The sequence below is a fragment of the Mesoplodon mirus genome (assembly GCF_964341445.2).
Source record: "Mesoplodon mirus genome assembly, chromosome: 16".
Classification (NCBI taxonomy): Eukaryota; Metazoa; Chordata; class Mammalia; order Artiodactyla; family Ziphiidae; genus Mesoplodon; species Mesoplodon mirus.
Genome location: NC_138992.1, coordinates 8942155 through 8968911, shown reverse-complemented (window position 1 = coordinate 8968911; position 26757 = coordinate 8942155). Strand labels below are relative to the sequence as shown.

The 26757-nt window shown below is 44.4% G+C and overlaps 1 protein-coding gene across 2 annotated transcripts in view; it reads right to left on the bottom strand.

The window, feature by feature from the left end:
* The window catches only part of KCNQ3 (potassium voltage-gated channel subfamily Q member 3), a gene marked incomplete at its 5' end in the record, with an annotated part of 282422 nt that overhangs the window by 19445 nt on the left and 236220 nt on the right, over positions 1-26757 (bottom strand). The window contains 4 exons of one of the 2 annotated variants that reach the window (XM_082601313.1): positions 9876-9902; positions 23709-23803; positions 24716-24811; positions 26520-26630. In XM_082601313.1, coding sequence (XP_082457439.1) covers positions 9876-9902; positions 23709-23803; positions 24716-24811; positions 26520-26630 — 329 coding nt within the window. Of the gene's footprint in view, positions 1-9875; positions 9903-23704; positions 23804-24715; positions 24812-26519; positions 26631-26757 lie in introns of both variants that reach the window. The other variant, XM_082601312.1, reaches the window with a different exon arrangement.

The window sequence follows — 26757 nt, the reverse complement described above, 5'->3', positions numbered from 1 at the left end:
GATGACAATGAAAATGGAGTGGTTGTCAGCATCCTGGTACTTCACGGTAGAGCTAGGAGAACTCAAATCCTTTGTTTCTAGCTACAATATAAATTCCTCTATAGAGAAATGAAGACTCATTTATTTAGGCATTTTGCACATTTTTCCCTGCATGCTGTTCTTTACTGACCCAATGAGTTGGCGTTTCTAGGGATTTCCCATACAGAAATAGATGGCCCATGGAAAGATTACAGGCCTAGGGACTCAATCCTTGTTAGTTTGAAGGATGAAAGAATGAAGGAGGGAAGGAACACAATTAGAGCCCTAATCCGTACCTCAGCCCCGTGTAGAGCCACTCAGCCCTTAACAGTCAAGTCAAAGGAAAGCGCCTCAGGGATCCTCTCTTGATGTGTTGTTCCAGGTAGAACTTAGATTTCCCTTCCTCTGCTCTCCTTCTCTGTACTCCTGTGTCTGTAATATCCCCATACCAGCACCCTCCACACTACATTGTTCTTTTTTGGTTGACATATTCACCTCCCCCATCAGACTGTGAGTGCCTTCCCCATTACACTGTGAGTCCCAATTCCCTGGAAATCTCTAGGGCCTGAGGTAAAGCAGGGCTCTTAATGTTTGGGTTATGGAAGGAAGGAAGGAAAGACAGAAGGAAGGAAGGAAGGAAGGGAGGGGAAAACCATTGCCAAGCTAAGATTCAAACCTCTGCTGATCTGACTCCTAAGCTGGCCTTACAGCATGTGGAAAAGATCCTTGGCACAGAAAACCCAGAAATGTGGGTGTCAATCAGGATAATGACAGTAATAAAAATAAAAGCAAACCTTATGTAGTATTTGCCAGGTTAAGGCTCTATTCACAACTAATCCTTACAATAGCCCTAGGAGGTAGGTATTCTTACTATAACCATTATATAGATGAGAAAACTGAGGCACAAAGGTTTGGCAATGGGCCCAAATCATACTGTCAAAAAATCTTCCCAGGGGCTTCCCTGGTGGCGCAGTGGTTGAGTCTGCCTGCCGATGCAGGGGACACGGGTTCGTGTCCCGGTCTGGGAGGATCTGACATGCCGCGGAGTGGCTGGGCCCGTGAGCCATGGCCGCTGAGCCTGTGCGTCCGGAGCCTGTGCTCCACAATGGGAGAGGCCGCAACAGTGAGAGGCCCGCATACCACACACACACAAAAAATCTTCCAAGTGGCCTGTAACTCACATTATCTAATGTGGCAAAACAATGCGGGACCAATTCTGCTACTGTGGCCACAAACTCACAACACACAGGAAGTGGCTTAAGAATCCCTTGGTCCGACTTCTGCCTTCTAGCAATGAAGCAGCCGAGGGCCAGGGGGCTGGTGGTTCCTAATGGACTGTCTGGGCTGAGGAAGGGAAACGGTGGATAAAGCAGGGACCAGGAGGTAGGGTCATGATAGGACTGACTCCTGGGCTGTAGGAAGAACACTGTGATTTTAAAATAACCCTGATATATTGGTCTGGTTCACTCTCATCTGGACAGGTTTGCAAAGTTAGCTCTGCTGAGCTCAAGGATCTATTTGTTTCCTCTGACCCAGTATGTCTGGAGATCTATGAGCACGATTCCAGAACACTTGCAGCTGGTGCTCCGAGGACACGCGGACTCACACACTGATGCAAGAGTGAGAAACTATATATTTTTCTGTGTTGGTTTCCTAAAAGAATGATTTTTCCCATGTTTCCAAATCTCATGGATGAATAATATACCAAATGAGCAGAACTAATCTCTAGTGAGCATTTACTTCTGCTGGACCGCAGGCGTCATTCCAAGCAGCCTATGAGGTTAGGACTATTATTATCCCCTTCCACATATAAGGACATGAGGACACAGAGAGGTTGCATAAGTTGCTCAAGATCACACAGCTAATAAGCAGGGCAGCCAGTTTTTGAAGTCTGATAGTCTAACTCTGGAGTCTGTCTCAGCCCCTATTGCTATGACTATCTCCTAATTCTACCACCTGGTTATTGCTGGTCCCTTGTTTAAGAGGAGAGAGGACCACAGATCCGGAGGGAGCTGGGCACACATAGGATCAGATCTCAGCCCCTGTGCGTGTTGTTTCCCCTTGCTGAGCCCCGTCACCTTCATCTGCATGGGGGACACTGAAATCTAGCTCTCATAAACGTCCATCTCAAAATCACATATTCTAGGTCTGCTCAGACAGCTTCCCACCACATGCAGATCCATCACATTTACCTTCTGCAAATGTAGAGAGTTGAATGTCCCCCTGAAAAAGCTATGTTCAAGCCCTCATCTGATACCTGTGACTGTGACCTTACCTGGAAATAGAGTCTTGGCCGATGTACTCAAGTTAAGATAAACTCCTACTGGAGTAGGGTGGGCACTTAATTCAATGAGTAATGTCTTTGTAAGTGAAAGGAGAGGGAGGTTTGGATACAGAGACATGAACAGACCCAGAAGGAAGAAGCCTATGTGTAGATGGAGGCAGAGAATGGAGGTGATGGGTTACAAGGTCAAGGGATGCCAAGGAGTACCAGCAACCACCACACGTGAGGAAAAAGCACAGAAGGATTCTCCCCAGAGCCTTCCGAGGAGCACGGCCTGATGACACGTTAAGTTTGGATGTCCAGCCTCCAGAACAGTGAGAGAATACCCTTCTGTTGATTTCAGTCACCCAGCTTGTGATAATTTGCTGTGGCGGCCGCAGGAAACTAACACAGCAGACAATGAGGGCTTAGTGGATACACGTGCACTGTCTTCAGACGGATGGAGCCAAGTCAGGGACCGTGACACATCCTCGTGTGCTACGGAATGATGTGCTGGTTGGTAGCCAGGGGAACCACCATTTCCTGTATTTTGGCAACATCATAAAAATGGAATTTCCACACTCTTAGAAGAACTAATAAACCTCTAGCCTTCTACTGGCTTTTCCCCATGGCAGGAGGTGAGTTATCTGATTGGGTTATACTGAGTGTGTAATTGCCACTGGGCCCATGTTCTTGATTGGGTAGGCTTCCATACTAAAGGTCAGCACTGTATTCAAGGTCAAGGAGAGAATGGTCTCTCTCTCCTGCTCTCAGTGACCCACAGGGTCAGATAGGCCATGGCCCCAGGTGGCTGGCTGGGAGAGCCTCTGCTCTGCGCATGTGCTGGTCCCAAGGCCAGACTTACCGTGAAGTGTTACAAAGCTCACTGCTGCCCCAGAGCCAATCCTGCTTCATCCAGCAAATGTAGCCTGTATTTCGATCCTTTCCTGTCTCCTCTATGTCTCAATTAGTTCATAATTCAGAGAGAAAGGGGTGTTATAAATAGGCAACCCCCAGTATTTAAAAAAAATTGAGACTAAGTCCTTAGGACATGCCAGGGATCACTCTGAGATTAAAACTGGTCCAAATCTCAGTTACTCTGCAGCCTGGGAGCAGTGCCGCAGGGTCTGGATGGCAGGAGAAAATACACATAGCTATGGGATTGTGTCCAAGGCTCTTATTTTGCTCTGGGTAATAATTTTCTCATCAGTAAAATTGGGGGAATAGATTAATTGATCTCTAAATTCTTGTACACCTTTAATAGGCATTGATCCTAGGGCATGGAAGATTTATTGCCAACATCATCCATCACACTGTGAGATGAAATTCATGTGGCTGACATCATAGGGAGAAGGAAAAATGTGAATTACAAGGTCTGACTAAACACTCCTTGATGCCGTAGAAGACTCTGGGTCTGTGCCTTTCCCTGCCTGCACAGCCCCCTTGCATGGCTGGGACCCCAGCTACGTGAGCCAAGAAAGCGTAGAAGAAAACAACACACAAAAGGGGACAACTGCAGTGACTGTTCCCAAAAATTGTGAGGACCATCAGAGTGGTTGGGACCATGAACTATGGAGCCAGACCAGCTGGATCCAAGCCCTGCTCTTGCTACTTTATTAGCTGTATGACCCTTGTGCAAGCCACTTACCTCTTTGAACCTCAGTTTTCTTGTCTGTAAAATGGGGATTAAAAATACTACCTACCGGGCTTCCCTGGTGGTGCAGTGGTTGGGAGTCCGCCTGCCGGTGCAGGGGACACGGGTTCGTGCCCCGGTCTGGGGGGATCCCGCGTGCCGCAGACTGGCTGCGCCCGTGAGCCATGGCCGCTGAGCCTGCGCGTCCGGAGCCTGTGCTCCGCAACGGGAGAGGCCACAACAGTGGGAGGATCCCGCGTGCCGCAGACTGGATGGGCCCGTGAGCCATGGCCGCTGAGCCTGTGCGTCCGGAGCCTGTGCTCCGCAATGGGAGAGGCCACAACAGTGAGAGGCCCGCGTACGGCAAAAAAAAAAAAAAAAAAAAAAAAAAATACTACCTACCTTCTGGGGTGGCTAGGAGGGGCTAGGTGTGCTTAGAACTGTAGCTGGCAAACAGTAGGCATTCTTTATAAATAAAGGTTATCGTAACTTGAATTCTTTGATCCAAAGAATGATCTTTTACTAAGGTTGACAGGTTTGCAATGGGAAAGACATAATAATGAGATAGGAGATAAAGATGCATGGGACAAATTTCTTCCCTCTCCAAAGACTGACACAAAGGAGAAGAAACCTGAAGGCTGCTGTTCATATTGAATCATTTGAAGACACAAAATAAGCAATCGGGCCCAGGCAAGCAGTTATCGTCAACACAGTTACCTGTTCTGCAAATTCAAAAAATGCTGGTTTCTTATTTTTAGTTTTGTAAGGAACCTCCATACTGTTCTCCATAGTGGCTGTATCAATTTACATTCCCACCAGCAGTGCAGGAGGATTCCCTTTTCTCCACACCCTCTCCAGCATTTATTGTTTCTAGATTTTTTGATGATGGCCATTCTGACTGGTGTGAGGTGATATCTCATTGTAGTTTTGATTTGCATTTCTCTAATGATTAATGATATTGAGCATCTTTTCATGTGTTTGTTGGCCATCTGTATGTCTTCTTTGGAGAAATGTCTATTTAGGTCCTCTGCCCATTTTTGGATTGGGTTGTTTTTTTGGTATTGAGCTGCATAAGCTGCTTGTATGTATAGCTGATTCACTTTGTTATAAAGCAGAAACTAACACATCATTGCAAAGCAATTATACTCCAATAAAGATGTTAAAAAATAATGCTGGTTTCTATCAAAAACCTAATTATCAGCACTGCTGCATGTCTACTGAATAGTTATAATTGATTTTCAAAATGACATCCCTAATACAAAATACCGAAGTCTTCTCTGGTATATTCTATAAAATAAACGAGGCTCAGTATGTTTTAGTGTTGATGTTCTTTAATGCAATATTATTTTTAGGAATTTGAAAAGTTATGAGTAGAATTTATGCTTGTCATGGGCATCTATCATGTTTGTCTGCTCTACGTGTCACCCCCTATTGTTTGGGAAAAAGAACCCTATTCTATTGGAGAACAGATCTCCCAACTTCAACCAAGTGACTCTAATGGGGGCTGCCAAACACAGTATCTTGAACCTACACCCACCCACCCTAACTGGTGGAAACATGACCTAGAGTTTGGTCACTGTTACTAACTTCTTACTCTCTGAGCCACAGAGACCAAGGTGTGACCATGTGACCCAAATTGGGCCAATCTAAATGCTTCCCTGGGATCTTTCAAACTAGAATTGGGTGAAGAACAGGTGGACAGAAGAAAGAGGAAAAAAATATGTGATCCTGGGGCTGCTAACATGCACAGTCTTATCAGTATGGAGAAAGTCAGCTGAGACAGTGGAACCAAAAAGAGAAGCAGAGACAAGAGTTGAAGAGAGAGATTCTGGAAGGGTCTTGCTCCTTGTTTCCCGCCCAGGGGTTTCCATCCTCGCTGATGGGTGACTATGAAAGCCACTGTATTGCCTTCTGAGTCCAAGGTACTTTAAGTTGGGTTTCTGACACTTGGGGAATAAAGGGTTTGTCCATCCATCCATCCATTTATCCATCCACCCACTTTTTCAGTAAATTAATATCTACTTAAAGCCAACCACATGCCAGGTTCTGTTCTAGGCACTGTTTCAGGTGCTGGAGAAAAGCAGTGAGCAAAACAGACAGAGTCTAGCCCCTTGGAGGCATTTGATCTACTGGAGAAGGCAGACAAGAAACAAATGCCTCATCTATTAGGTAACCATCAGTGCTAACAAGGAAACTGAAGCAGGGTCAAGGGGTAGAGACTGGGGTGTGGTGGAGAAGCAAGGAGGGTCTATTACAGGAGGTGACATTTGGCAGAGTCTCAAATGAAGTGAAGGAGCAAGTGGAACAAAGAGATAAGAGTTCCTGGCCGAGACAGAACAAGTGCCAGGATCAAGAGTCTGCTAGATTAACTGACCTTACTCTTCTCCTGGAGGACAAAGAGGGCATGATGACCACCTGTGCTGTGGTGGGACTCAGCCTGTATGGTCTGATACAGTCAGACAGACCTATATCTGAAATCCTCATCTTGGCTATTTCTGTCCTTGGCTTAGGTGTAAGTTACATAAATGCTTGAGTTCAATTTCCTCCTAAGGAAAATGATTGTACAATATCTCTTTCATTGAATCATTTATTTATATATTCAGCAAATTTATGGAGTACATCCTACATTTCAGGCACAGTGTTAGCCCTATCAAACTCATGGGGTGGAGAGGAAGAGGGAATTTTAAGTTTTGACTGTATATAAAGTAAATGCTGGACGTCCCTGGTGGCATAGTGGTTAAGAATCCACCTGCCAATGCAGGGGACACGGGTTCAAGCCCTGGTCGGGGAAGATCCTGCATGCCGCAGAGCAACTAAGCCCGTGCGCCACAACTACTGAGCCTGCGCTGTAGAGTCTGCGAGCCACAACTACTGAAGCCCACGTACTCTAGGGCCCATGCTCCACAACAAGAGAAGTCACCGCAATGAGAAGCCCGTGCACTGCAACGAAGAGTAGCCCCCGCGTGCCACAACTAGAGAAAAGCCCGCACGTAGCAACGAAGACCCAATGCAGCCAAAAATAAATGAATAAATAAATTTATTTAAATAAAAAGAATAAAGTAAATGCTTCCTTAGGGGAAGTGCTGAGTCCTACTTAAGGGCACCATGAGTGGGGCATCTAAACTAGGTGAGAAGGGGTGAGGTGGTGGGTTGTCAACTGTCTCCATCTTTACAAGAATTAATTAAGACGATCTATGGAAAGTGCTCAGCCCCTACCAAGCCCACAACAGAAGTTGGCTCTCTTCCTTCTCAGAGTTATAGATCCCGAGAAGGAAGCATACAGTGATCAAAGCCAACCTCCCAGCCATTGTAGGAAGTCAGAGGGCTTCTGTTCCTCAAACAAACCTGCATAAAAGCAAATCAGTCAAGACAGTCCCATCCTTGGGACCAAAGAAGCTCAGCTCTCATGACCCTTTGCGGAGGGTGGTGGGAACACGCACTAGCTTTATAAGAAACTACATGTATGAGCTCTTTCCAACAAGCTGACTAAAATGTTCCCTTTCTTATCCCAACAGAGAACCAGGAGCTGTTAAGTTAAAGAGGATATAACTCTTTCCTTGGGCTGGCAAACAGATGTGTGGGCCACCTGTGTTAGAAGGTGTCAAAAAGATGAACTCCAAATCTGATTCTGGCTATTTAGAAATAATAATAAAGTAAGATAGAAACACCAGTTAGCTGGCAGCCTGTTGAAGAAGCTAATGGTATACCAGTAAGTATTCATCTAATGCACATGTACATTGCTGACCATTCTCTGGTCTCCTTGCTCCCTGCCTTCTTAGGTAAAAGAATTGATTCCTCTGTCGACAATTCACCCATCCTTCCTCCAGATCTCTGGCACCACCTCCAAGCTTCACGGCTACAATCACACCTGCCATCTCACCTGTCAATCCATCAGCCAAACCTATTTGTTGTTCAAATCAAAAGTGCTGCACCCTGAGCCTGGATGAGGGAGGCTGAGTGGCTTATGTAACTGACCTAGCTCTTCCTGAAGAGGATGAGCCAGAAAACACCCAGCAACTCTCACCCCAAGAAATCATGGAATGTCCTTTCCCTCTGTATGTACCCCTGGCAGAGTGGAGAGTTCTTGACAGAGGCATGAGTAAGTTGATGAGCAGATTTCAGAGAGCTCATTTTCAACAACTGGAGAAGCATGCCCAGTGAAGCTGCAAAATGCATCTATCTAAGCCCAAATTAAACCAAAGTGCCTAGTCCAGTGCACAGCGGTATTTTGCACATACATTCCAATTTGGCTAAATTCTATTCCTGTCTCCAGAGAAAAGGATATAAAGGTCAATGCAGTATTTCACTTGCAATGTCAACACCTGTATGATTTAAAACCCCATGAGTCATGAGATGAGGGGGAACGAGAACTCCATGGGGAGTCCTGAGATCACGTAACCCCTTGAGCTCATGATTTCTGTAACTTGGGGTGAGCCTGCCCTCTTGGGGGGACTCATTTCTGTAAAAGCATCCAGAGGAGGATCTCTGAGGCGTCTTCCCGCTCTGCCTCTGTGAGACATGAGCTGCTGCAGGTCCTCTAGCAAATGTCTCCTGACACTGTCATTGTCAGTGGTCAGCCCCCCTTTACAATCTCCCCAAATGCCCCCCTAGAGTCCGGACTGGTTCCAAGCAAGAAATGCTCCTTCCACTTGAAAGTCTGCATAAAGGAGGGAGAAAGTCCAAACTGTGTCTTTGTCTGTGAGTTAACTGGTGCTGTCTGTTCCTTCCAGGCAGGATTAAGTGGTTCCCATACAGATGGTCCAGGGTGCCACCACCTCCTCTGACCAATCTGTCAGCTCTAGAAGGACAACAGCTGATTGGTGTCCAGGAGATTGACTGAGAGGCTTTACAAGTAGTTTGTCAACAATAATACTTTAAATCTATATTATATGCATAATGTATATTTACATTTATAATTATTTCTATTTATAAATACAGGTGGCTTTCCATATCTGCAGGTTCCGCATTCACAGGTTCAGCCGAGCGAGGATCAAAAATATTCGAAAAAAAAATTTTCAGAAAGTTTCAAAACACAAAAGTTGAATTTGCCACATACAGGGAACTCTTTACAGAGCATTTATGTTGTGTTTACAACTACTGATATAGCACTTGCATTGTATTAGGTATTATAACTAATCTAGAGATGATTTAAAGTACACAGAAGGATGCGCATAGGTTATATGCAAATACTCTGGCATTTTACATAAGGGACTTGAGCATCTGCAGATTTTGGTATCCTTGAGGGTGCTGGAAACAATCCCCTGTGGATATAGAGGGATGACTTATATACAAACAGTCAAACTGTTTGTGAGAGATGGTCTTCCTTTACAATCTCGAACAGGGTCCATAGTGTCCCTGTTACTGTGACATCTTCTCTAGATGGAACCAAAAGGAAGAGAGACGACTAATGCAGAAGCTCAACCTGCTTCTGCAGCAGCCTGTACTGAGCATGGTTTACTGGGGATCATGAATTATAGTCTTGATTCACTTTTCGAAGAACCATCTGTGAGCCCAAGAAGCAAACGAAGCAAGATATAATGGAAATAACATGGTCTTAATATTCAGACCTGAGTTTGAATTTTGGTCTTGCTCCTCAGTAGCTGTGTGACCCAGACGGAGTAACTCAATGTCTCTGAGCCCCAGTCTCCTCAATCCATAAATGAAGACACGAGAGTCGATCTTTCACTGTGGATGTGAGGACCGCATGAGATAACACATGCAGGACTCCAGGCACAGAGGAGAAACACTCAAAATGTGGCTGCTGCTATGATCACAATTAAGTTGTTCCTGAGTAAATTAACATGAAATTGGCAGAGGAAAATGGTGGCCAGCAACAGCAGTGAACCCCAAAACTCTATCTCACGACCGGCATGACTGCCCAGGGGCCCTACAGTGTACACAACTGGACCCTCTGTCCCGACACAGTGGTGGGAAGAAGAGGCTTCATAATCACAAACATACCTGGCTGCTGCATCCAGCTGTTCTTTCCTGTGAGGAGACAGGGGAGAAAAAAAGAAACACAGCATAAATTACAAGCAACAGCTCCCCCTCGCCCCAAAATGTGTCCCCAAGCTTCCCTTTGATGAAGATGAAGGAGCAGGGTGGAGCTCTGGGACAAGATGGTGCATGTGGAGGAGAGCCAGTGAATGACATGGGCTTCCCCAGCCAGACCCCAGACCCCTCCTGTGATCTAACAGGTCTGGCTCTGAACTCCAAGGTTCTTCTCAGCCACTCATTCATTTATTCATCCCCAAAATGGTTGCTGCCCCACACCTTGTGCTGGGTTCAGGTGATCTGTTTAGCGGTGGGGACAGATCAGGAAACCAGGAATTTCATAACTTAGCAGCCACACACCCCATCACTCTGTCACCACCGTCATCATTACAGTCGACATCATCATCCCGAATATTTATTGTGCGGTAATTAGTAGGCAGATCCTCTTTGAAGTGCTTTTTATGGATTCACTTATTTAATCATCACTAGCAACCCTATGAGGTAACTATTATTATCACCCCCATTTTCCTGATGAGAAAACCGAGACACAGAGAGATTCAGTAAATCGCTCAAGGTCTCATAGCCAGGAAGCAGCTGAGTCAGGATCCAAACCTAGATGATCTGGCCCCAGAGCCCACACTTGTAACCATGAGGCCACATGCAGTCTACACACATTCATAACTGAGACTTCGCTCGGGCTCTGCCCTGAATAGTCTTACTCTTCCTTTAAGTTCCAGCTGGAGGGGCCCCTCCTGGTGTTTCTGTCTAAATTCCCAGGGTTAAGGCTGAGCTAATATCTTCGTACGTGGAATTGGACTGGATCACATTGTCTTAGAATTACGTGGTCGTGCGGGGGCAGAGCCTCTGCTTTTCTCAGCTCTAAAATCTGAGCACCCCATACCCTGGCACTTCGTAAGTGCACAGGAAATACTGAATGAATACCTGGACTCTCATTGGGATCCAGGGGTGGGAGAAATGGGGAGAGAATATGAGGTATCTTGGTAGAAGAGCAAAAGGACCAGTTGGAGAGTTAAGGATTTCTAGTTCATGCGTCAGCTCAGCCTGTGGATCTAGTGTGGCTTTGAGCTGGACACATCCCCTGGGCCTATTTCCCCTCCTGAAACATGTGGACAGAAAAAGCTCTGACTTTTGGCTCCAGGAAAAGTAGGGATGGCAGTAAGAGGAGAAAGAGAAGGTGAGGGAGTGTGCCGAGGGCAGGATGGGATCAGAGGGCCCTGGGTGGGGGCAGTGCTAAAGGGAGGGATAAATTAGGAGTATGGGACTATCAGATACACCCTACCATACATAAACTAGACAAGCAACAAGGATTTATTGTATAGCACGGGGAGGATCTTGTAGTAACCTATAATGGAAAATCATCTGAAAAAATATATAACTGAGTCGCTATGCTGTACACCTGAAACTAACACAATATTGTAAATCAGCTATATTTCAATTTAAAAAAAGAATTAGAGGCACCACTTCCATTCCCTTCTCATGCTACAGGACAATGATGCCATGCCTCCCCCTCCAGTATCAGAACTTCTTCACCTCCCCACTTCTGCCCCCAGCCAGTGACCTTGACCTCAGCAGAGATCTGCCTCAGGGACCTACCACCATATTGACAATCTTATACCTGGTCTCACCCACTGGCTTCCCTTCAGTGTTGACGACTGAAGGGTCCATGCTCCTGCTGATGACTTCACTTGTGCCTTGAAGCCCAGGCCCTCCATCCTGCTCTCTCCTCTAGTGCTCCCCTCAACCACCACTGCATCCGCCTATACCCCTCTCTACCATGATACCATTATACCATTTCCATCAAGGATAAAACCTGAGCCCTACATCCCTTGCAGCTGTGTCATCTGCACTCACTGTCCCCACGTGCTCATTTCCTTGTCACCCTTTAGCCTGTGTAAGCTGGCTTTCTGCCCACTGCTCTACTGCAATTGCTCTAGTCAAAGCCCCAACACACTCCAAGAGATAACACCCAGTGGGCAATTCTCTGTCCCTGTCTCCATCAACCACGTGACAGGACTAGCACGGTTGACCCTCTCCTGTTCACTGCTCTATCCCCAATGCCACACTCAGTGTCTAGCACGTAAGAGATGCTCAGTTAAATACTTGCCGAATGTATGGATAAATGAAGAAAGGATTTGTAACCACATTCCAGACGGGATGTTCTAGTCCTGCTGTCACTAACAGTGGCTTCCCAGGACTGTGCTTTGGGAGTTTAGTGTCTTCCTTGCCCTCCTCTCTCCTCTGTGCCATAAATCCACTACTTCCTTACAGCACAGATTCAACGAGCAGAGACTAAACACCTAGGATGGGCCAGGTACTTTCACACATTTTATTCAGTTTGACCTTCACAACAACCATCTTCAGAAAAGGGTATTATTATCTCAACAAAACTTGTCTCGTCTTACTTTTATCCAATTTTCTCCCTAAAAAACTCTTTCTTTTCAGAGATATAATGGGCTTTGGCATAAGACCTGGGTTCCAATCTTTGCTCCATTGCTTACTAGTTGGGTGACATTAGACAAGCTGATTAATCTCACTAATGCTCTGATTCTTCACCTATAAGCTTATGGCTATGAAAAATGGAGTTACCCATTCTACTTATCTCCCAGGACATTCTAAGATTAAATGAGATAGTCTGTATGAAAACAGATCCAATGTTATTTGGCCGTAGCAAAGGGTTACTGCATATAGTCCCCACTCTCCATTTCTAAGCACTCCAATAATCTTGACGCTGGTCATAAAAAGAACAAGTTCTGGTTCTACAATAAATTAACTGGGTCTTCTTGGTCAAGTAACTTCTGTTTCTTGGGCCTAAGTCTCAGCTCTATTTTAGTTCTAATATCTAATGATTCCAAAGCTGCACTGTCCAATGGTAGCCACTAATCAATCATCACATATGGCTATTTAAATTAAAATGAAAGAAAATTAACAATTCAATTCCTCAGTTGCACTAGTAATAGATGCTCAACAGCCACTGTGACTAGTGGTTACCATATTGGGCAGTGCAGCTATAGACAATTCTACTATCACTTTTAGGGGACAAATCTGTGTGCATGATTTTTTGTTGGTGGTAAGCAACATCTGTTTTTTAATGTCTGCTCTCTTCTCTGTTTGTGCATGAGGATGTACAATCTACCATCCCCCCAGCATCTTCCTCTACCTTCTCAGCCTCCTACCACCTACTTCTACTAGGTCTACACAGTTTCCATTGGCCAGCAAATCAGAAGACCTGGGTTTGGTCCCAGCTATGCCCAACATGATGTGTGGCCTTGAGCAAGCTCCTGAGCTGCTGGGGGCCTCAGTTTCTTCTCATATAAAATTGGGGTGAGACTTGAAACTCTCTGAGGTTCTTTGCAATTCAAAAGTAATGATTTTATAATTTTAAGTAATCATAAAAGAAAAACAAAAAAGGCAATACCATCACTCATCACTGCTAGCCCAAAATATGGATGTATATACATACACATATGTACATATGTGTGTATACATACAAACATATACTTGCAAATTAACAAAGAAATACACTTGCTGGAAACTGATATGACACCACTCTTAGAAATGGGCTATACAACTTCATCCTTCAAAATCTTTTGGAGGACTATATAATGGTGCAGCCACCATGGAAAACAGTCTGGCAGTTCCTCAAAAAGTTAAACATAGAGTTACCTATTCCACTCCTAGGTATACACCCAAGAGCATTGAAAACACATATCCACACAACATGTACCTGAATGGGCCAAAAAGTGGAAATAACTCAAATATGCATCAATTGATGAATGGATAAATACAATGGGGTATATATGATGGAATATTATTCAGTCGTAAAAGGAATAAAGTTCTGATACATAAGACAACATAGATGCAACTTGAAAATATTACGACAAGTGAAAGAAATCACATTATAAGATTTTATTTTTATATTAAATGTCCAGAATAGGCAGAATTGAGAGAGAAAATATTAGTGTTTGCAAGGGCTGGGGGAAAAGAGGGAAACAAGAGTAACTGCTAAAGGGCACAGGGTTTCTTTTTGGGGTAATGAAAATATTCTGGAATTAGATAGTGGCGATCAATGCCCAACTTTGTGAATATACTAAAAACCTACCAAATTGTTACTTTAAAAGGGTACCTTTTATGGTATGTGAAATCCTTTTGTAGTATATGAAATATATCTCAATAAAATGTTTTTTCAGGGGCTTCCCTGGTGGCGCAGTGGTTGAGAGTCCGCCTGCCGATGCAGGGGACGTGGGTTCGTGCCCCGGTCCGGGAGGATCCCACATGCCGTGGAGCGGCTGGGCCCGTGAGCCATGGCCGCTGAGCCTGTGCGTCCGGAGCCTGTGCTCCGCAACGGGAGAGGCCACAGCAGTGAGAAGCCCGCGTACCAAAAAAAAAAAAAAAAAAAAAAAAAAATGTTTTTTCAAAAAAGTAAATCAAATAAAAAAGCCTTTAGGAAGCAGGTGAGGACACACCAGTGTATTATCAGCTATTTTTATTTTTTTTTTGCCATTAAACATATGGAGTGGGTTGGAATATGGGTGGGTGGGTGGGGCATTCTTTTCCCAAGGGACGGCCTTGTTTCAGAATGGTTGCCAAGTGAATTCTCTAGTGGTTTTATACTTTTGTCCTTGAAAAAAGGAAAGAAATGTTCTCTCTTAGTGTAAAAGCCATTCCCATATCACGGCTGCTGTCTGCAGCACAATGTATTCCTTGGAGTCTCCGACAGCTAGGACAATGCCTTGTTTATAATAAATCAACGCAAAAGAATGGGCCTCTTGCCAAGACCTTGGGATGCAAAGCAAACAGAAATCTTCTTGATTCAGAATCCAATATGGTAGCACAAGTTCTTGTTTTTGAATTCAAGGTCATTCTGTTCTCTTCAGGAGAAGCCACCTGCCCATTCTAAGACCCTTGTTATCCCAAGGAAGGCTGATACTATCCCAAACCCAAAATGATTATAGCAACAATCGAATGTTACAATCAAAAGGAACCACAGAGACCACCTTCTGAGTAAATCTAATTACAAGTAAGAAGACACAGTTAGTAAATCAAAATTTATCATTCCATTATGGAAGCCTTGCTTCTTCTCATCTCATTAACTCTCCCACAAGTCATCACTCCCTGAGTTTCTTTCCCTTTGCTTATTCCCTTTCGGGTCCTCCCTCTATCCTCCCTTCCTACTGCTGTTACCTTGGTTTAAGCTCTCATTTCCTCTTCCCCTGAATCCTGCATTCCTTTGTTAGCTGATATCCTTGTGTAGAATCCTGAGCCTGTCCAATCCATCCTCCCTCCTGTCACTTTCCTGAAACACACATCTGATCATGTCATTCTCTGCCGCCAATGGCTTCTCTTCACTTTCAGGATCAAGGTCAGAGTCCTTCACAAGTCACTTGTGACCTGCATGGTCTGGTCCAATCCTTAGCATATACAAGGGGCTCAAAAATATTGGTGGACCGAATGCCTGGACTAGAAAGTGCCACGTGCCACTAGACCCTCTTGGGAGTAACAGCACCATAGACGCTGAAATGGGAGAGGTAAGCAGGGTCCTGAGGTTCTGGGGCCCTGTGGGTTGTGGTCAGGTTTTGGACCTTGTTCTCTTCATCATGGTTATCCAGTGGAAGGTTTTATGCAGGGAAATGAGTCAGTCATGATGTCATGAATTTTCTTAAATCTTTACCACAGTCCAGTGATGGAAATGGAGGGAAAATTGAGGCCGAGTTCAGAGCCTGGTCCCAGGTTCCACAATGAGAGTGTGGGAGGTGGGATGGGATTGGGGGAAGCCACCCATCCAGCACTGGGTCATGCTATGGTTCATGAACCCAGACACATGGCAGAAACACGCTTCAGAGCAGGGCTCCCACTCCAGGTATGAGTTCTGAGTGTCCCTCTACTTCTTCTTCCAACTCAGGGGTCCTATCCACCCAGCCTTCTATCCACACACTTAAAAATCTGAGCTCTGGACCACAGTGTCTAAAACTGGCAAGGATTTTGGGCACTTTGCTGATGGTGTCGGTCAGCGCATTTCCTGCCTGAGCACAACTAGCGGCGAGTCACGGGCACCCCCCGTTTCCTAAGGTGAAAGCTTAGATTATTGAGATTAGGAACCAAGATGGCAGAGTAGAAGGATGTGTTCTCACTCCCTCTTGCGAGAACACCAGAATCACAACTAGCTGCTGGACAATCATCAACAGGAAGACACTAGAACTCGCCAAAAAAGGTACCCCACATCCAAAGACAAAGGAGAAGCCACAATGAGATGGTAGGAGGGGCGCAATCCCAGTAAAATCAAATCCCATAACTGCTGGGTGGGTGACTCACAGACTGGAGAACACTTATACCACAGAAGTCCACCCACTGGAGTGAAGGTTCTGAGCCCCACGTCAGGTTCCCAACCTGGGGTTCTGGCAACGGGAGAAGGGATTCCTAGAGAATCAGACTTTGAAGGCTAGTGGGATTTGATTGCAGGACTTCAACAGGACTGGGGGAAACAGAGACTCCACTCTTGGAGGGCACACACAAAGTAGTGTGCACATCGGGACCCAGAGGAAGGAGCAGTGACCCTAGGGGAGACTGAACCAGACCTACCTGCTAGTGTTGGAGGGTCTCCTGCAGAGGCAGGGGGTGGCTATGGCTCACTGCAGGCAAGGACACTGGCAGCAGAAGTTCTGGGAAGTACTCCTTGGTGTGAGCCCTCCCAGAGTCCTCCATTAGCCCCACCAAAGAGCCCAGGTAGGCTCCACTGTTCGGTTGCCTCAGGCCAAACAACCAACAGGGAGGGAACCCAGCCCCACCCATCAGCTGTCAAGCGGATTAAAGTTTTACTGAGCTCTGCCCACCAGAGCAACAGCCAGCTCTACCCACCACCAGTCCCTCCCATCAGGAAACTTGAACAAGCCTCTTAGATAGCCTCATCCACCAGAGGGCAGACAGCAGAAGCAAGAAGAACTACAATCCTGCAGCCTGTAGAACAAAACCCACATTCACAGAAAGAGAGACAAGATGAAAAAGGCAGAGGGCTATGTACCAGATGAAGGAAAAAGATAAAACCCCAGTGAAACAACTAAATGAAGTGGAGATAGGCAACCTTCCAGAAAAAGAATTCAGAATAATGATAGTGAAGATGATCCAGGACCTCGGAAAAAGAATGGAGGCAAAGATTGAGAAGTTGCAAGAAATGTGTAACAAAGACCTAGAAGAATTAAAGAACAAACAGAGATGAACAATACAATAACTGAAACAAAAAATACACTAGAAGGAATCAATAGCAGAATAACTGAGGCAGAAGAATGGATAAGTGACCTGGAAGACAGAATGGTGGAATTCACTGCTGCAGAACAGAATAAAGAAAAAAGAATGAAAAGAAATGAAGACTGTTAAGAGACCTCTGGGACAACATTAAATGCAATAGCATTTGCATTATGGGGTCCCAGAAGGAGAAGAGAGAGAGAAAGGACCCGAGAAAATATTTGAAGAGATTATAGTCAAAAACTTCCTTAACATGGGAAAGGAAATAGCCACCCAAGTCCAGGAAGCGCAGAGAGTCCCATACAGGATAAATCCAAGGAGAAACATGCTGAGATACATAGTAATCAAACTGGCAAAAATTAAAGACAAAGAAAAATTATTGAAAGCAGCAAGGGAAAAATGACAAATAACATACAAGGGAACTCCCATAAGGTTAACAGCTGATTTCTCAGCAGAAACTCTACAAGCCAGAAGGGAGTGGCATGATATACTTAAAGTGGTGAAAGGGAAGAACCTACAACCAAGATTACCCTACCCAGCAAGGATTTCATTCAGATTCAATGGAGAAATCAAAAGCTTTACAGACAAGCAAAAACTAAGAGAATTCAGCACCACCCAACCATTTCTTCAACAAATGCTAAAGGAACTTCTCTAAGTGGGAAACACAAGAGACAAAAAGGACCTAAAAAAACAAACCCAAAACAATTAAGAAAATGGTCATAGGAACATACATATCGATAATTACCTTAAACGTGAATGGATTAAATGCTTCAACCAAAAGACACAGGCTTGCTGAATGGATACAAAAACAAGACCCATATATATGCTATCTACAAGAGACCCACTTCAGACCTAGGGACACATACAGACTGAAAGGGAGGGGATGGAGAAAGATATTCCATGCAATGGAAATCAAAAGAAAGCTGGAGTAGCAATACTCATATCAGATAAAATAGACTTTAAAATAAAGAATGTTACAAGAGACAAGGAAGGACACTACATAATGATCAAGGGATCAATCCAAGAAGGAGATATAACAATTATAAATATATATGCACCCAACATAGGAGCACCTCAATACATAAGGCAACTGCTAACAGCTATAAAAGAGGAAATCAACAGTAACACAATAATAGTGGGGGACTTTAACACCTCACTTACACCAATGGACAGATCATCCAAAATGAAAATAAATAAGGAAACAGAAGCTTTAAATGACACAACAGACCAGATAGATTTAATTGATATTTATGGCACTTTCCATCCAAAAACAGCAGATTACACTTTCTTCTCAAGTGCACATGGAACATTCTCCAGGATAGATCACATCTTGGGTCACAAATCAAGCCACAGTAAACTTAAGAAAATTGAAATCATATCAAGCACCTTTTCTGACCACAACGCTATGAGACTAGAAATCAATTACAGGGAATAAAACATAAAAAACACAAACACATGGAGGCTAAATAATACGTTACTGAATAACCAAGAGATCACTGAAGAAATTAAAGAGGAAATCAAAAAATACCTAGAGAGAAATGACAATGAAAACACGATGATCCAAAACCTATGGGATGCAGCAAAAGCAGTTTTAAGAGGGAAGTTTATAGCTCTACAAGCCTACATCAAGAAACAAGAAAAATCTCAACTAAACAATCTAACCTTACACCTAAAGGAACTAGAGAAAGAAGAACAAACAAAACCGAAAGTTAGAAGAAGGAAAGAAATCATAAATATCAGAGCAGAAATAAATGAAATAGAAACAAAGAAAACAATAGCAAAGATCAATAAAACTAAAAGCTGGTTCTTTGAGAAGATAAACAAAATTGATTAACCATTAGCCAGACTCATCAAGAAAAAGAGGGAGAGGACTCAAATCAATAAAATTAGAAATGAAAAAGGAGAAGTTACAACAGACACAGCAGAAATACAAAGCATCCCAAGAGACTACTATAAGCAACTCTATGCCAATAAAATGGACAACCTGGAAGAAATGGACAAATTCTTAAAAAGGTATAACCTTCCAAGACTGAACCAGGAAGAAATAGAAAATATGAACAGACCAATCATAAGTAATGAAATTGAAACCTTGATTAAAAATCTTCCAACATACAAAAGTCCAGGACCAGACGGTTTCACAGGAGAATTCTATCATTTAGAGAAGAGCTAACACCCATCCTTCTCAAAATTTCCAAAAAATTGTGGAGGAAGGAACACTCCCAATCTCATTCTATGAGGCCACCATCACCCTGATACCAAAACCACACAAAGATACTACAAAAAAAGAAAATTACAGGCCAATATCACTGATGAACAGATATGCAAAAATCCTCAACAAAATACGAGCAAACAGAATCCAACAACACATTAAAAGGATCATACACCATGATCAAGTGGGATTTATCCCAGGGATGCAAGGATTCTTCAATATATGTAAATCAATCAATGTGATAAACCTTATTAACAATTTGAAGAATAAAAACCATATGATCATCTCAATAGATGAAGAAAAAGCTTTTGACAAAATTCAACACCATTTATGATAAAAGCTCTCCAGAAAGTGGGCATAGAGGGAACCTACCTCAACATAATAAAGGCCATATAGGACAAACCCACAGCAAACATCATTCTCAATGGTGAGAAACTGAAAGCATTTCCTCTAAGATTAGGAACAAGACAAGGATGTCCACTCTCACTACTATTATTCAGCATAGTTTTGGAAGTCCTAGCCACGGCAATCAGAGAAGGAAAAGAAATAAAAGGAATACAAACTGGAAAAGAAGAAGTAAAACTGCCACTGTTTGCAGATGACATGATACTATACATAGAGAATCCTAAAGATGCCACCAGAAAACTACTAGAGCTAATCAAGGAATCTGGTAAAGTTGCAGGATGCAAAATTAATGCACAGAAATCTCTTGCATTCCATGGGCTTCCCTGGTGGCGCAGTGGTTGAGGGTCCGCCTGCCGATGCAGGGAACACGGGTTCGTGCCCTGGTCCGGGAAGATCCCACATGCCGCAGAGCAGCTGGGCCCGTGAGCCATGGCCGTTGAGCCTGTGCGTCTGGAGCCTGTGCTGTGCAACAGGAGAGGCCACAACAGTGAGAGGCCCAAGTACCGGAAAAAAAAAAAAAAAAAAAAAGAAATCTCTTGCATTCCTATACACTAATGATGAAAAATCTGAAAGAGAAATTAAGGAAACACTCCCATTTACCATTTCAAAAAAAAGAATAAAATACCTAGGAATAAAGCTACCTATGGAAACAAAAGACCTGTATGCAGAAAACTATAAGACACTGATGAAAGAAATTAAAGATGGTATCAACAGATGGAGAGATATACCATGCTTGGATTGGAAGAATCAATATTGTGAAAATGACTATACTACCCAAAGCAATCTACAGATTCAATGCCATCCTTATCAAATTACCAATGGCATTTTTTACAGAACTAGAACAAATCATCTTAAAATTTATATGGAGACACAAAAGACCCTGAATAGCCAAAGCAGTCTTGAGGGAAAAAAAAGGGAGCTGGAGGAATCAGACTCCCTGATTTCAGACTATACTACAAAGCTACAGTAATCAAGACAGTATGGTACTGGCACAAAAACAGAAACAAAGATCAATGGAACAAGATAGAAAGCCCAGAGATAAACCCATGCACATATGGTCAACTAATCTATGACAAAGGAGGCAAGGATATACAATGGAGAAAAGACAGTCTCTTCAATAAGTGGTGCTGGGAAAACTGGACAGCTACATGTAAAAGAATGAAATTAGAACACTCCATAACACCATACACAAAAATAAACTCAAAATGGATTAGAGACCTAAATGTGAGACCGGACCCTATAAAACTCTTAAGAGGAAAACATAGGAAGAACACTCTTTGACATAAATCATAGCAAGATCTTTTTTGATCCACCTCCTAGAGTAATGGAAATAAAAACAAAAATAAACAAATGGGACCTAATGAAACTTCAAAGCTTTTGCACAGCAAAGGAAACCATAAACAAGATGAAAAGACTGGCTGAACTGCCCCGGGGCCCGAGGGAAGGGCGATCTCGCTGAGGCTGCCGGCTCTGGAGGGGCCTCACCAGGCGAAGCCGCAACAGTCCTTGGGATCACGGGCCAGTTGTTTCAACAAGTAACTTAAAGACAAAATGGAAGAACAAGGAGGTTTGTGCCTGAGATCATGTTGATGTGAAACCAGGGATGGCCACCTTGTGCCAGAAAAGCCCCTTTAAGATTTCCTGGGAGTTGGAGAAGATGGCAGAAGAGTAAGATGTGGAGATCACCTTCCTCCCCACAGATACATCAGAAATACATCTACATGTGGAACTGCTCCTATACAACACCCACTGAATGCTGGCAGAAGACCTCAGACCTCCTAAAAGGCAAGAAACTCCCCACGTACCTGGGTAGTGCAAAAGAAAAAATATGAAAAGACAACCCTCAGAATGGGAGAAAATATTTGCAAACGAATCAATGGACAAAGGATTAATCTCCAAAATATATAAACAGCCCAGGCAGCTCAATATTAAAGAAACAAACAACCGAATCCAAAAATGGGCAGAAAACCTAAATAGACATTTCTCCAAAGAAGACATACAGATGGTCAAGAAGCACATGAAAAGTTGCTCAGCATCACTAATTATTAGAGAAATGCAAATCAAAACTACAATGAGGTATCACCTCATACCAGTTAGAATGGGCATCATCAGAAAATCTACAAACAACAAATGCTGGAGAGGGTGTGGAGAAAAGGGAACCCTCTTGCACTGTTGGTGGGAATGTAAATTGATACAGCCACTATGGAGAACAGTATGGAGGTTCCTTAAAAAACTAAAAATAGAATTACCATATGATCCGGTAATCCCACTACTGGGCATATACCCAGAGAAAATCATAATCCCAAAAAACACATGCACCTCAATGTTCATTGCAGCACTGTATACAATAGCCAGGTCATGGAAGCAACCTAAATGCCCACTGACAGACGAATGGATAAAGAAGTTCTGGTACATATATACAATGGAATATTACTCAGCCATAAAAAGGAATGAAATTGAGTCATTTGTTGAGACTTGGACGGATCTAGAGACTGTCATACAGAGTGAAGTCAGAAAGAGAAGAATAAATATCGTATATTAATGCGTATATGTGGAACCTAGAAAATGGTACAGATGAACTGGTTTGCAGGGCCGAAATTGAGACACAGATGTAGAGAACAAACGTATAGACACCAAGGTGGGGGAAAGAGGCGGGGAGGTGGTGGTGTGATGAATTGGGCGATTGGGATTGACATGTATACACTGACGTGTATAAAATTGATGACTAATAAGGACCTGCTGTATAAAAAAATAAATAAAATAAAATTAAAAAATAAAAAAAAAAATCTGGCAAGGTGTGGTCTATTTCAGAAGCCCAAGTAGTGAAAACATCATGGGCTTTGGAGGCCTCTAGATGTGGCAGACACTGGCCAAAATGACCAAAGTTCCTGATCCCCAGTTGGCTCATCCATGAGGAGCCTGGTGATACCGACCACCCAGCCTGTCTCCAAGGGTGCACCATGCGCCACTGTGTTAGAATCAACAGGGGCGCCTGTGTGAGGTGCTTTAGCTACTCTAACGCCATTGAAATTGCTGAAGGTGGATGCAGGATCTGGTGTTTACAGTCCCCCACTGATTTTAATGCACCTTGACATTTGAGAACCTCTGACTTATTTCATAGGATGCCTGTGAGAATTAAATGAAATGTGAACTTGGATTCCAGTAACATACTGGACATCCGATAAGTATTCATTTCCCTCTCCCTTTTCATAGGTGCTGGCCAGGAACTTTCCTGGTGGTCCAGTGGTTAGGACTCTGCGCTTCCACTGCAGGGGGCACGGGTTTGATCCCTGGTCGGGGAACTAGAACCCCATAAGCTGTGTGGTGTGGCCAAAAGAAATTTTTTTAAAAATAATTTTTAAAAAACTTAGGTGCTGGCCATAGGAAGAGGTTTTAATTTTTTTTTTTTCCTGAAACCTTTCGTTTAATCTCCCACCTCTGAGAACACAAAACAACGTCTCTGGGCCCCCAGTTGCTTCTTCCCCATGCCCTTTCCCCCTGTCCAGAGTGGTCTGGCAGTGCAGGCCATGGGCAGGTGCTGGGGCCTCCAGGACTGCCAGGGTGGCCCATTGCACTGGCTCATCACTTCCCCAGCCACTGATTTGCTCAAACACTGGCCCGACCTCCCTTTTCAGACACTCCACACTGTTCAGCTGGAAATTCTGGGTGATACCCTGGGGTCATCTGGGGAGCTTTAAAAAAATACTGATGCCTGGGCTGCAACCCTGGGGATTCTGATTGAATCTGCCTGGGTATGGTCTGGGCATTGGGATATTTTAAGCTCTAATGATTCTAACATGCAGCCCAGATTGGGAACCACTGCCCTGAAGGACGTCCTCTGGGAAACTGTGAAGGCCACAGGCACAAATACAGACCCACGGGAGGGCTGGTCAGTCACGCTCTGAGCATTCAGATGAGTGGCCACTTGCCTGAAGAACGGAAAAGAGACGACTGATTCATAGAACCTCCATGTCGCCACAAGATCAATCCTGTTGGGGTTGGTAGCATAGTACCTCCAGGCGGCCTGGGGAGGAGAAAAGAGGGGCAGGAATGACCTGGTGTCTCCCGAAACTTTCATGTGGAATCCCACAACATTAAAACAGAAAGCCCTTGACACCTAAGAGTAAAATGTGCAATGAGGTCATATCCGGAGAAGCCGGATCCTTGGCTTTCTGTAGCTCCTATGGGAAGAAAACCTTCCTTGACCCCATCATCTCGGAGCTATAATTGATGGTGTGGGGTGTGGAGAGGTGCACTACAGTGGACAGGGGAGGCGGGTGCTGGGTAGAAGATCCCTGAAAGGAGCAGGGATTACTCTTGTTGCACGATTCCTTGAGATTTCTCAAACAGGTAGGAAGACAAACAGTCTTCTGTGCATTTCCCAGTGTAAGAGACAGCCCGGGAGATGAGGTTTTGATTCTAATATACTAGATCTTCTGTATACCATGATGGTTTGGGGTTTGCGAAGATAGAGCAGACACTTAGAGATCAGCACTGGCCTAGAAACTACAGTATGGAGGGTAACATCATGTACCATCCTGTATCTGACCCACAGAGATACTCACTGCAACTGGACACAAGTTCATGAGTGGGTGGTCACGCAGACATTCAGTCCCAGGCGGCTAGAGCCAGAACGCTCTCTTTTTCTATTCTCTGCGCTCCCAGTGGCCCATAAAACCACAAAGCAGGAACTTTCTCTGAAGTGAAAGAGGGAACACTCTGCCTCTCCCACCATCTCTCACGATGGTCCCCAACCCCCAGCCCATGGTTGGGGCAGAGATAAAGGATGGAGAGCTGGCAGGAGACCAACACCCACTGCTGCCTGGCTGTCTATAGACACACACACAGAGACAGACACACACACACACAGACACACAAGCAGAGGCAGCTACATGGGATCTGAGTCCCATTCCAGTTCATCCCCAGGCAGACAGACCTGGATGAGCTCAGCAGCGGGCTTCCTCCTTTTCTCAAAGTGCTTCTGACGGTGTTGCTCCTGCACCTTGAGCGCCAGCCCGGACCCCAGGATGCCCTGAAGGGAGAGGTCAGGCCCTGAAGTCAGCCCCACCCAGACTCTCCCGGAGCCCCATCCCGACTCCCAGCAGCAGGATGACACTGAGCCGAGGGGAGGAGGAAAGATCCCTTCTTTCTCTTCCAGCGAGTAGGAGGTGGGTTAAGTGGAGCCTTGAAGCCAGGGCTTCCTGACTCTGCCAATTCCCTGCAGTGAGACCCTGGGCCTGCCTCCTCTCTGCTGCATCTCACTTTCTTCCACATGGAAGTAGGATAAAGGTACCTACCTCATAATTCTGTTAGGAGAAACAGTGAGATAATGTAATAGGAACTGCCTAGTAAGGAGTAGGATGCAGAATAGATTCCCAGTTACTATTAAGGGAATTTAAAAAATATTTTAGTTGCTTGCATTGTCACTTGAGGCTTTTACTCTGGCTGGAATCTCTCTGAATTGTGATCTGTTTTGATTTCCAGGTCAGACTCTCATGTGAATTACACAGGCAGGAACACACCCTTTTCAAGTCAAGAGAGAATTTAGAGACCAAGTCGCACCCTCACTGGCCCTCACCTGTTACAGATAAGGAAACTGAGAATCAGAAAGGCCATATGCCCAAGGTCAAAGAGCTTAGAAAAAAAATAGACCAGGTAGGGCTGCAGTGGACAAAGAACATTAGCAACAAAAGGATGGGAGGGGAAGGGCAGGGAAGAGGGTTTGTTATACAGGAAGGTTCTCTTCAAGCTTTGTGATTAAGAGTCAGGCTTGGAATGAGCAGACCTGGGTTCCTGGCTCCACAACCTAAAAGCCCTGTGACTGTGGAAACTTCACTAACCCAATTAAGCCTCAGTCTTCTCATCTGGAAAATGGAGATAAATGTAGCACCAAACTCCTAATGTTGTCACAAAGATTAAGTGAGATGGTGTAGGTAAAGCATTTGGCATGAATCTAGTGCACACTATGTTCAACAAATGCTATCTATTATTATTGCTGTTAATACACTGATGGGCACTGGGCTTTGGGGAAGTTATTCTATCAGGGGTCAAAACTTATTCTTGAGGGAAATGCATTTTTTATATAAACCAGTAGATGACAGGGCAAGGGAAGGGAACTCACATATACAAAGGACCCGCTTTGTGCAAGGAATACGTGGGTGAAAGACATAAGCTCAGCTCCCCAAGAGCTGACAGTCTTCTGGGCAGGCAGATTTGGAAATGTGCAATCCCAGCATGGGGTCTGAAACGCCTTTAAAGAGCTATGCCCAGAGGAGGGAAGGACTAACTCAGCCTAAAGAAGGTAGCATTGAAACTGGGTCTTAAGGATAAATATCAAGGTCCTACGGTACAGCATGGAGAACTATATTCAATATCCTGTGATAAACCATAATGGAAAAGAATATTAAAAAAAAGAATGTCTCTATGTGTATAACTGAGTCACTTTGCTGTACAGCAGAGATGGGCTCAGCATTGCAAATCAGCTATACTGCAATTAAAAAAAAAAAAAAGAAACTGGGTCTTGAAAGAGGAGTAGGTGTTTGGGGGGATCACTCCTGGCAAAGGGATCAGCACAGCCTATGGCAGAGAGACAGGAAACCATGCTACAGGGATGGTTATTGAGTTGATAGAGCTGGAATTCAAGGTATGAGACGATGGAAGATGAGGCTGGAAAGTTGAGCTGGGGCCAAGCGATGAGGGGTCCTGCCCATCACACTAGGGAGAACACCAGAGATACTCACCGCTGGAAGGGCGAAAAAGGAGACGCCAATTAAGGAAAAGGTGGCTGCAATCAGACGGCCTTCCCACGTTTTGGGCGTCTTGTCTCCATAGCCAATGGTGGCCAGTGTGATCTGAAGAGAGAAGAGTTCAGACATGTGGCTTCTCAGGGAGAGGAAATTAATGATGTATCAGCTGAGCTTCACCTATAAGCCTTTGTACTGACCAGGGTGCTGTTCCCGTTTAGAATAAGATTCCCAC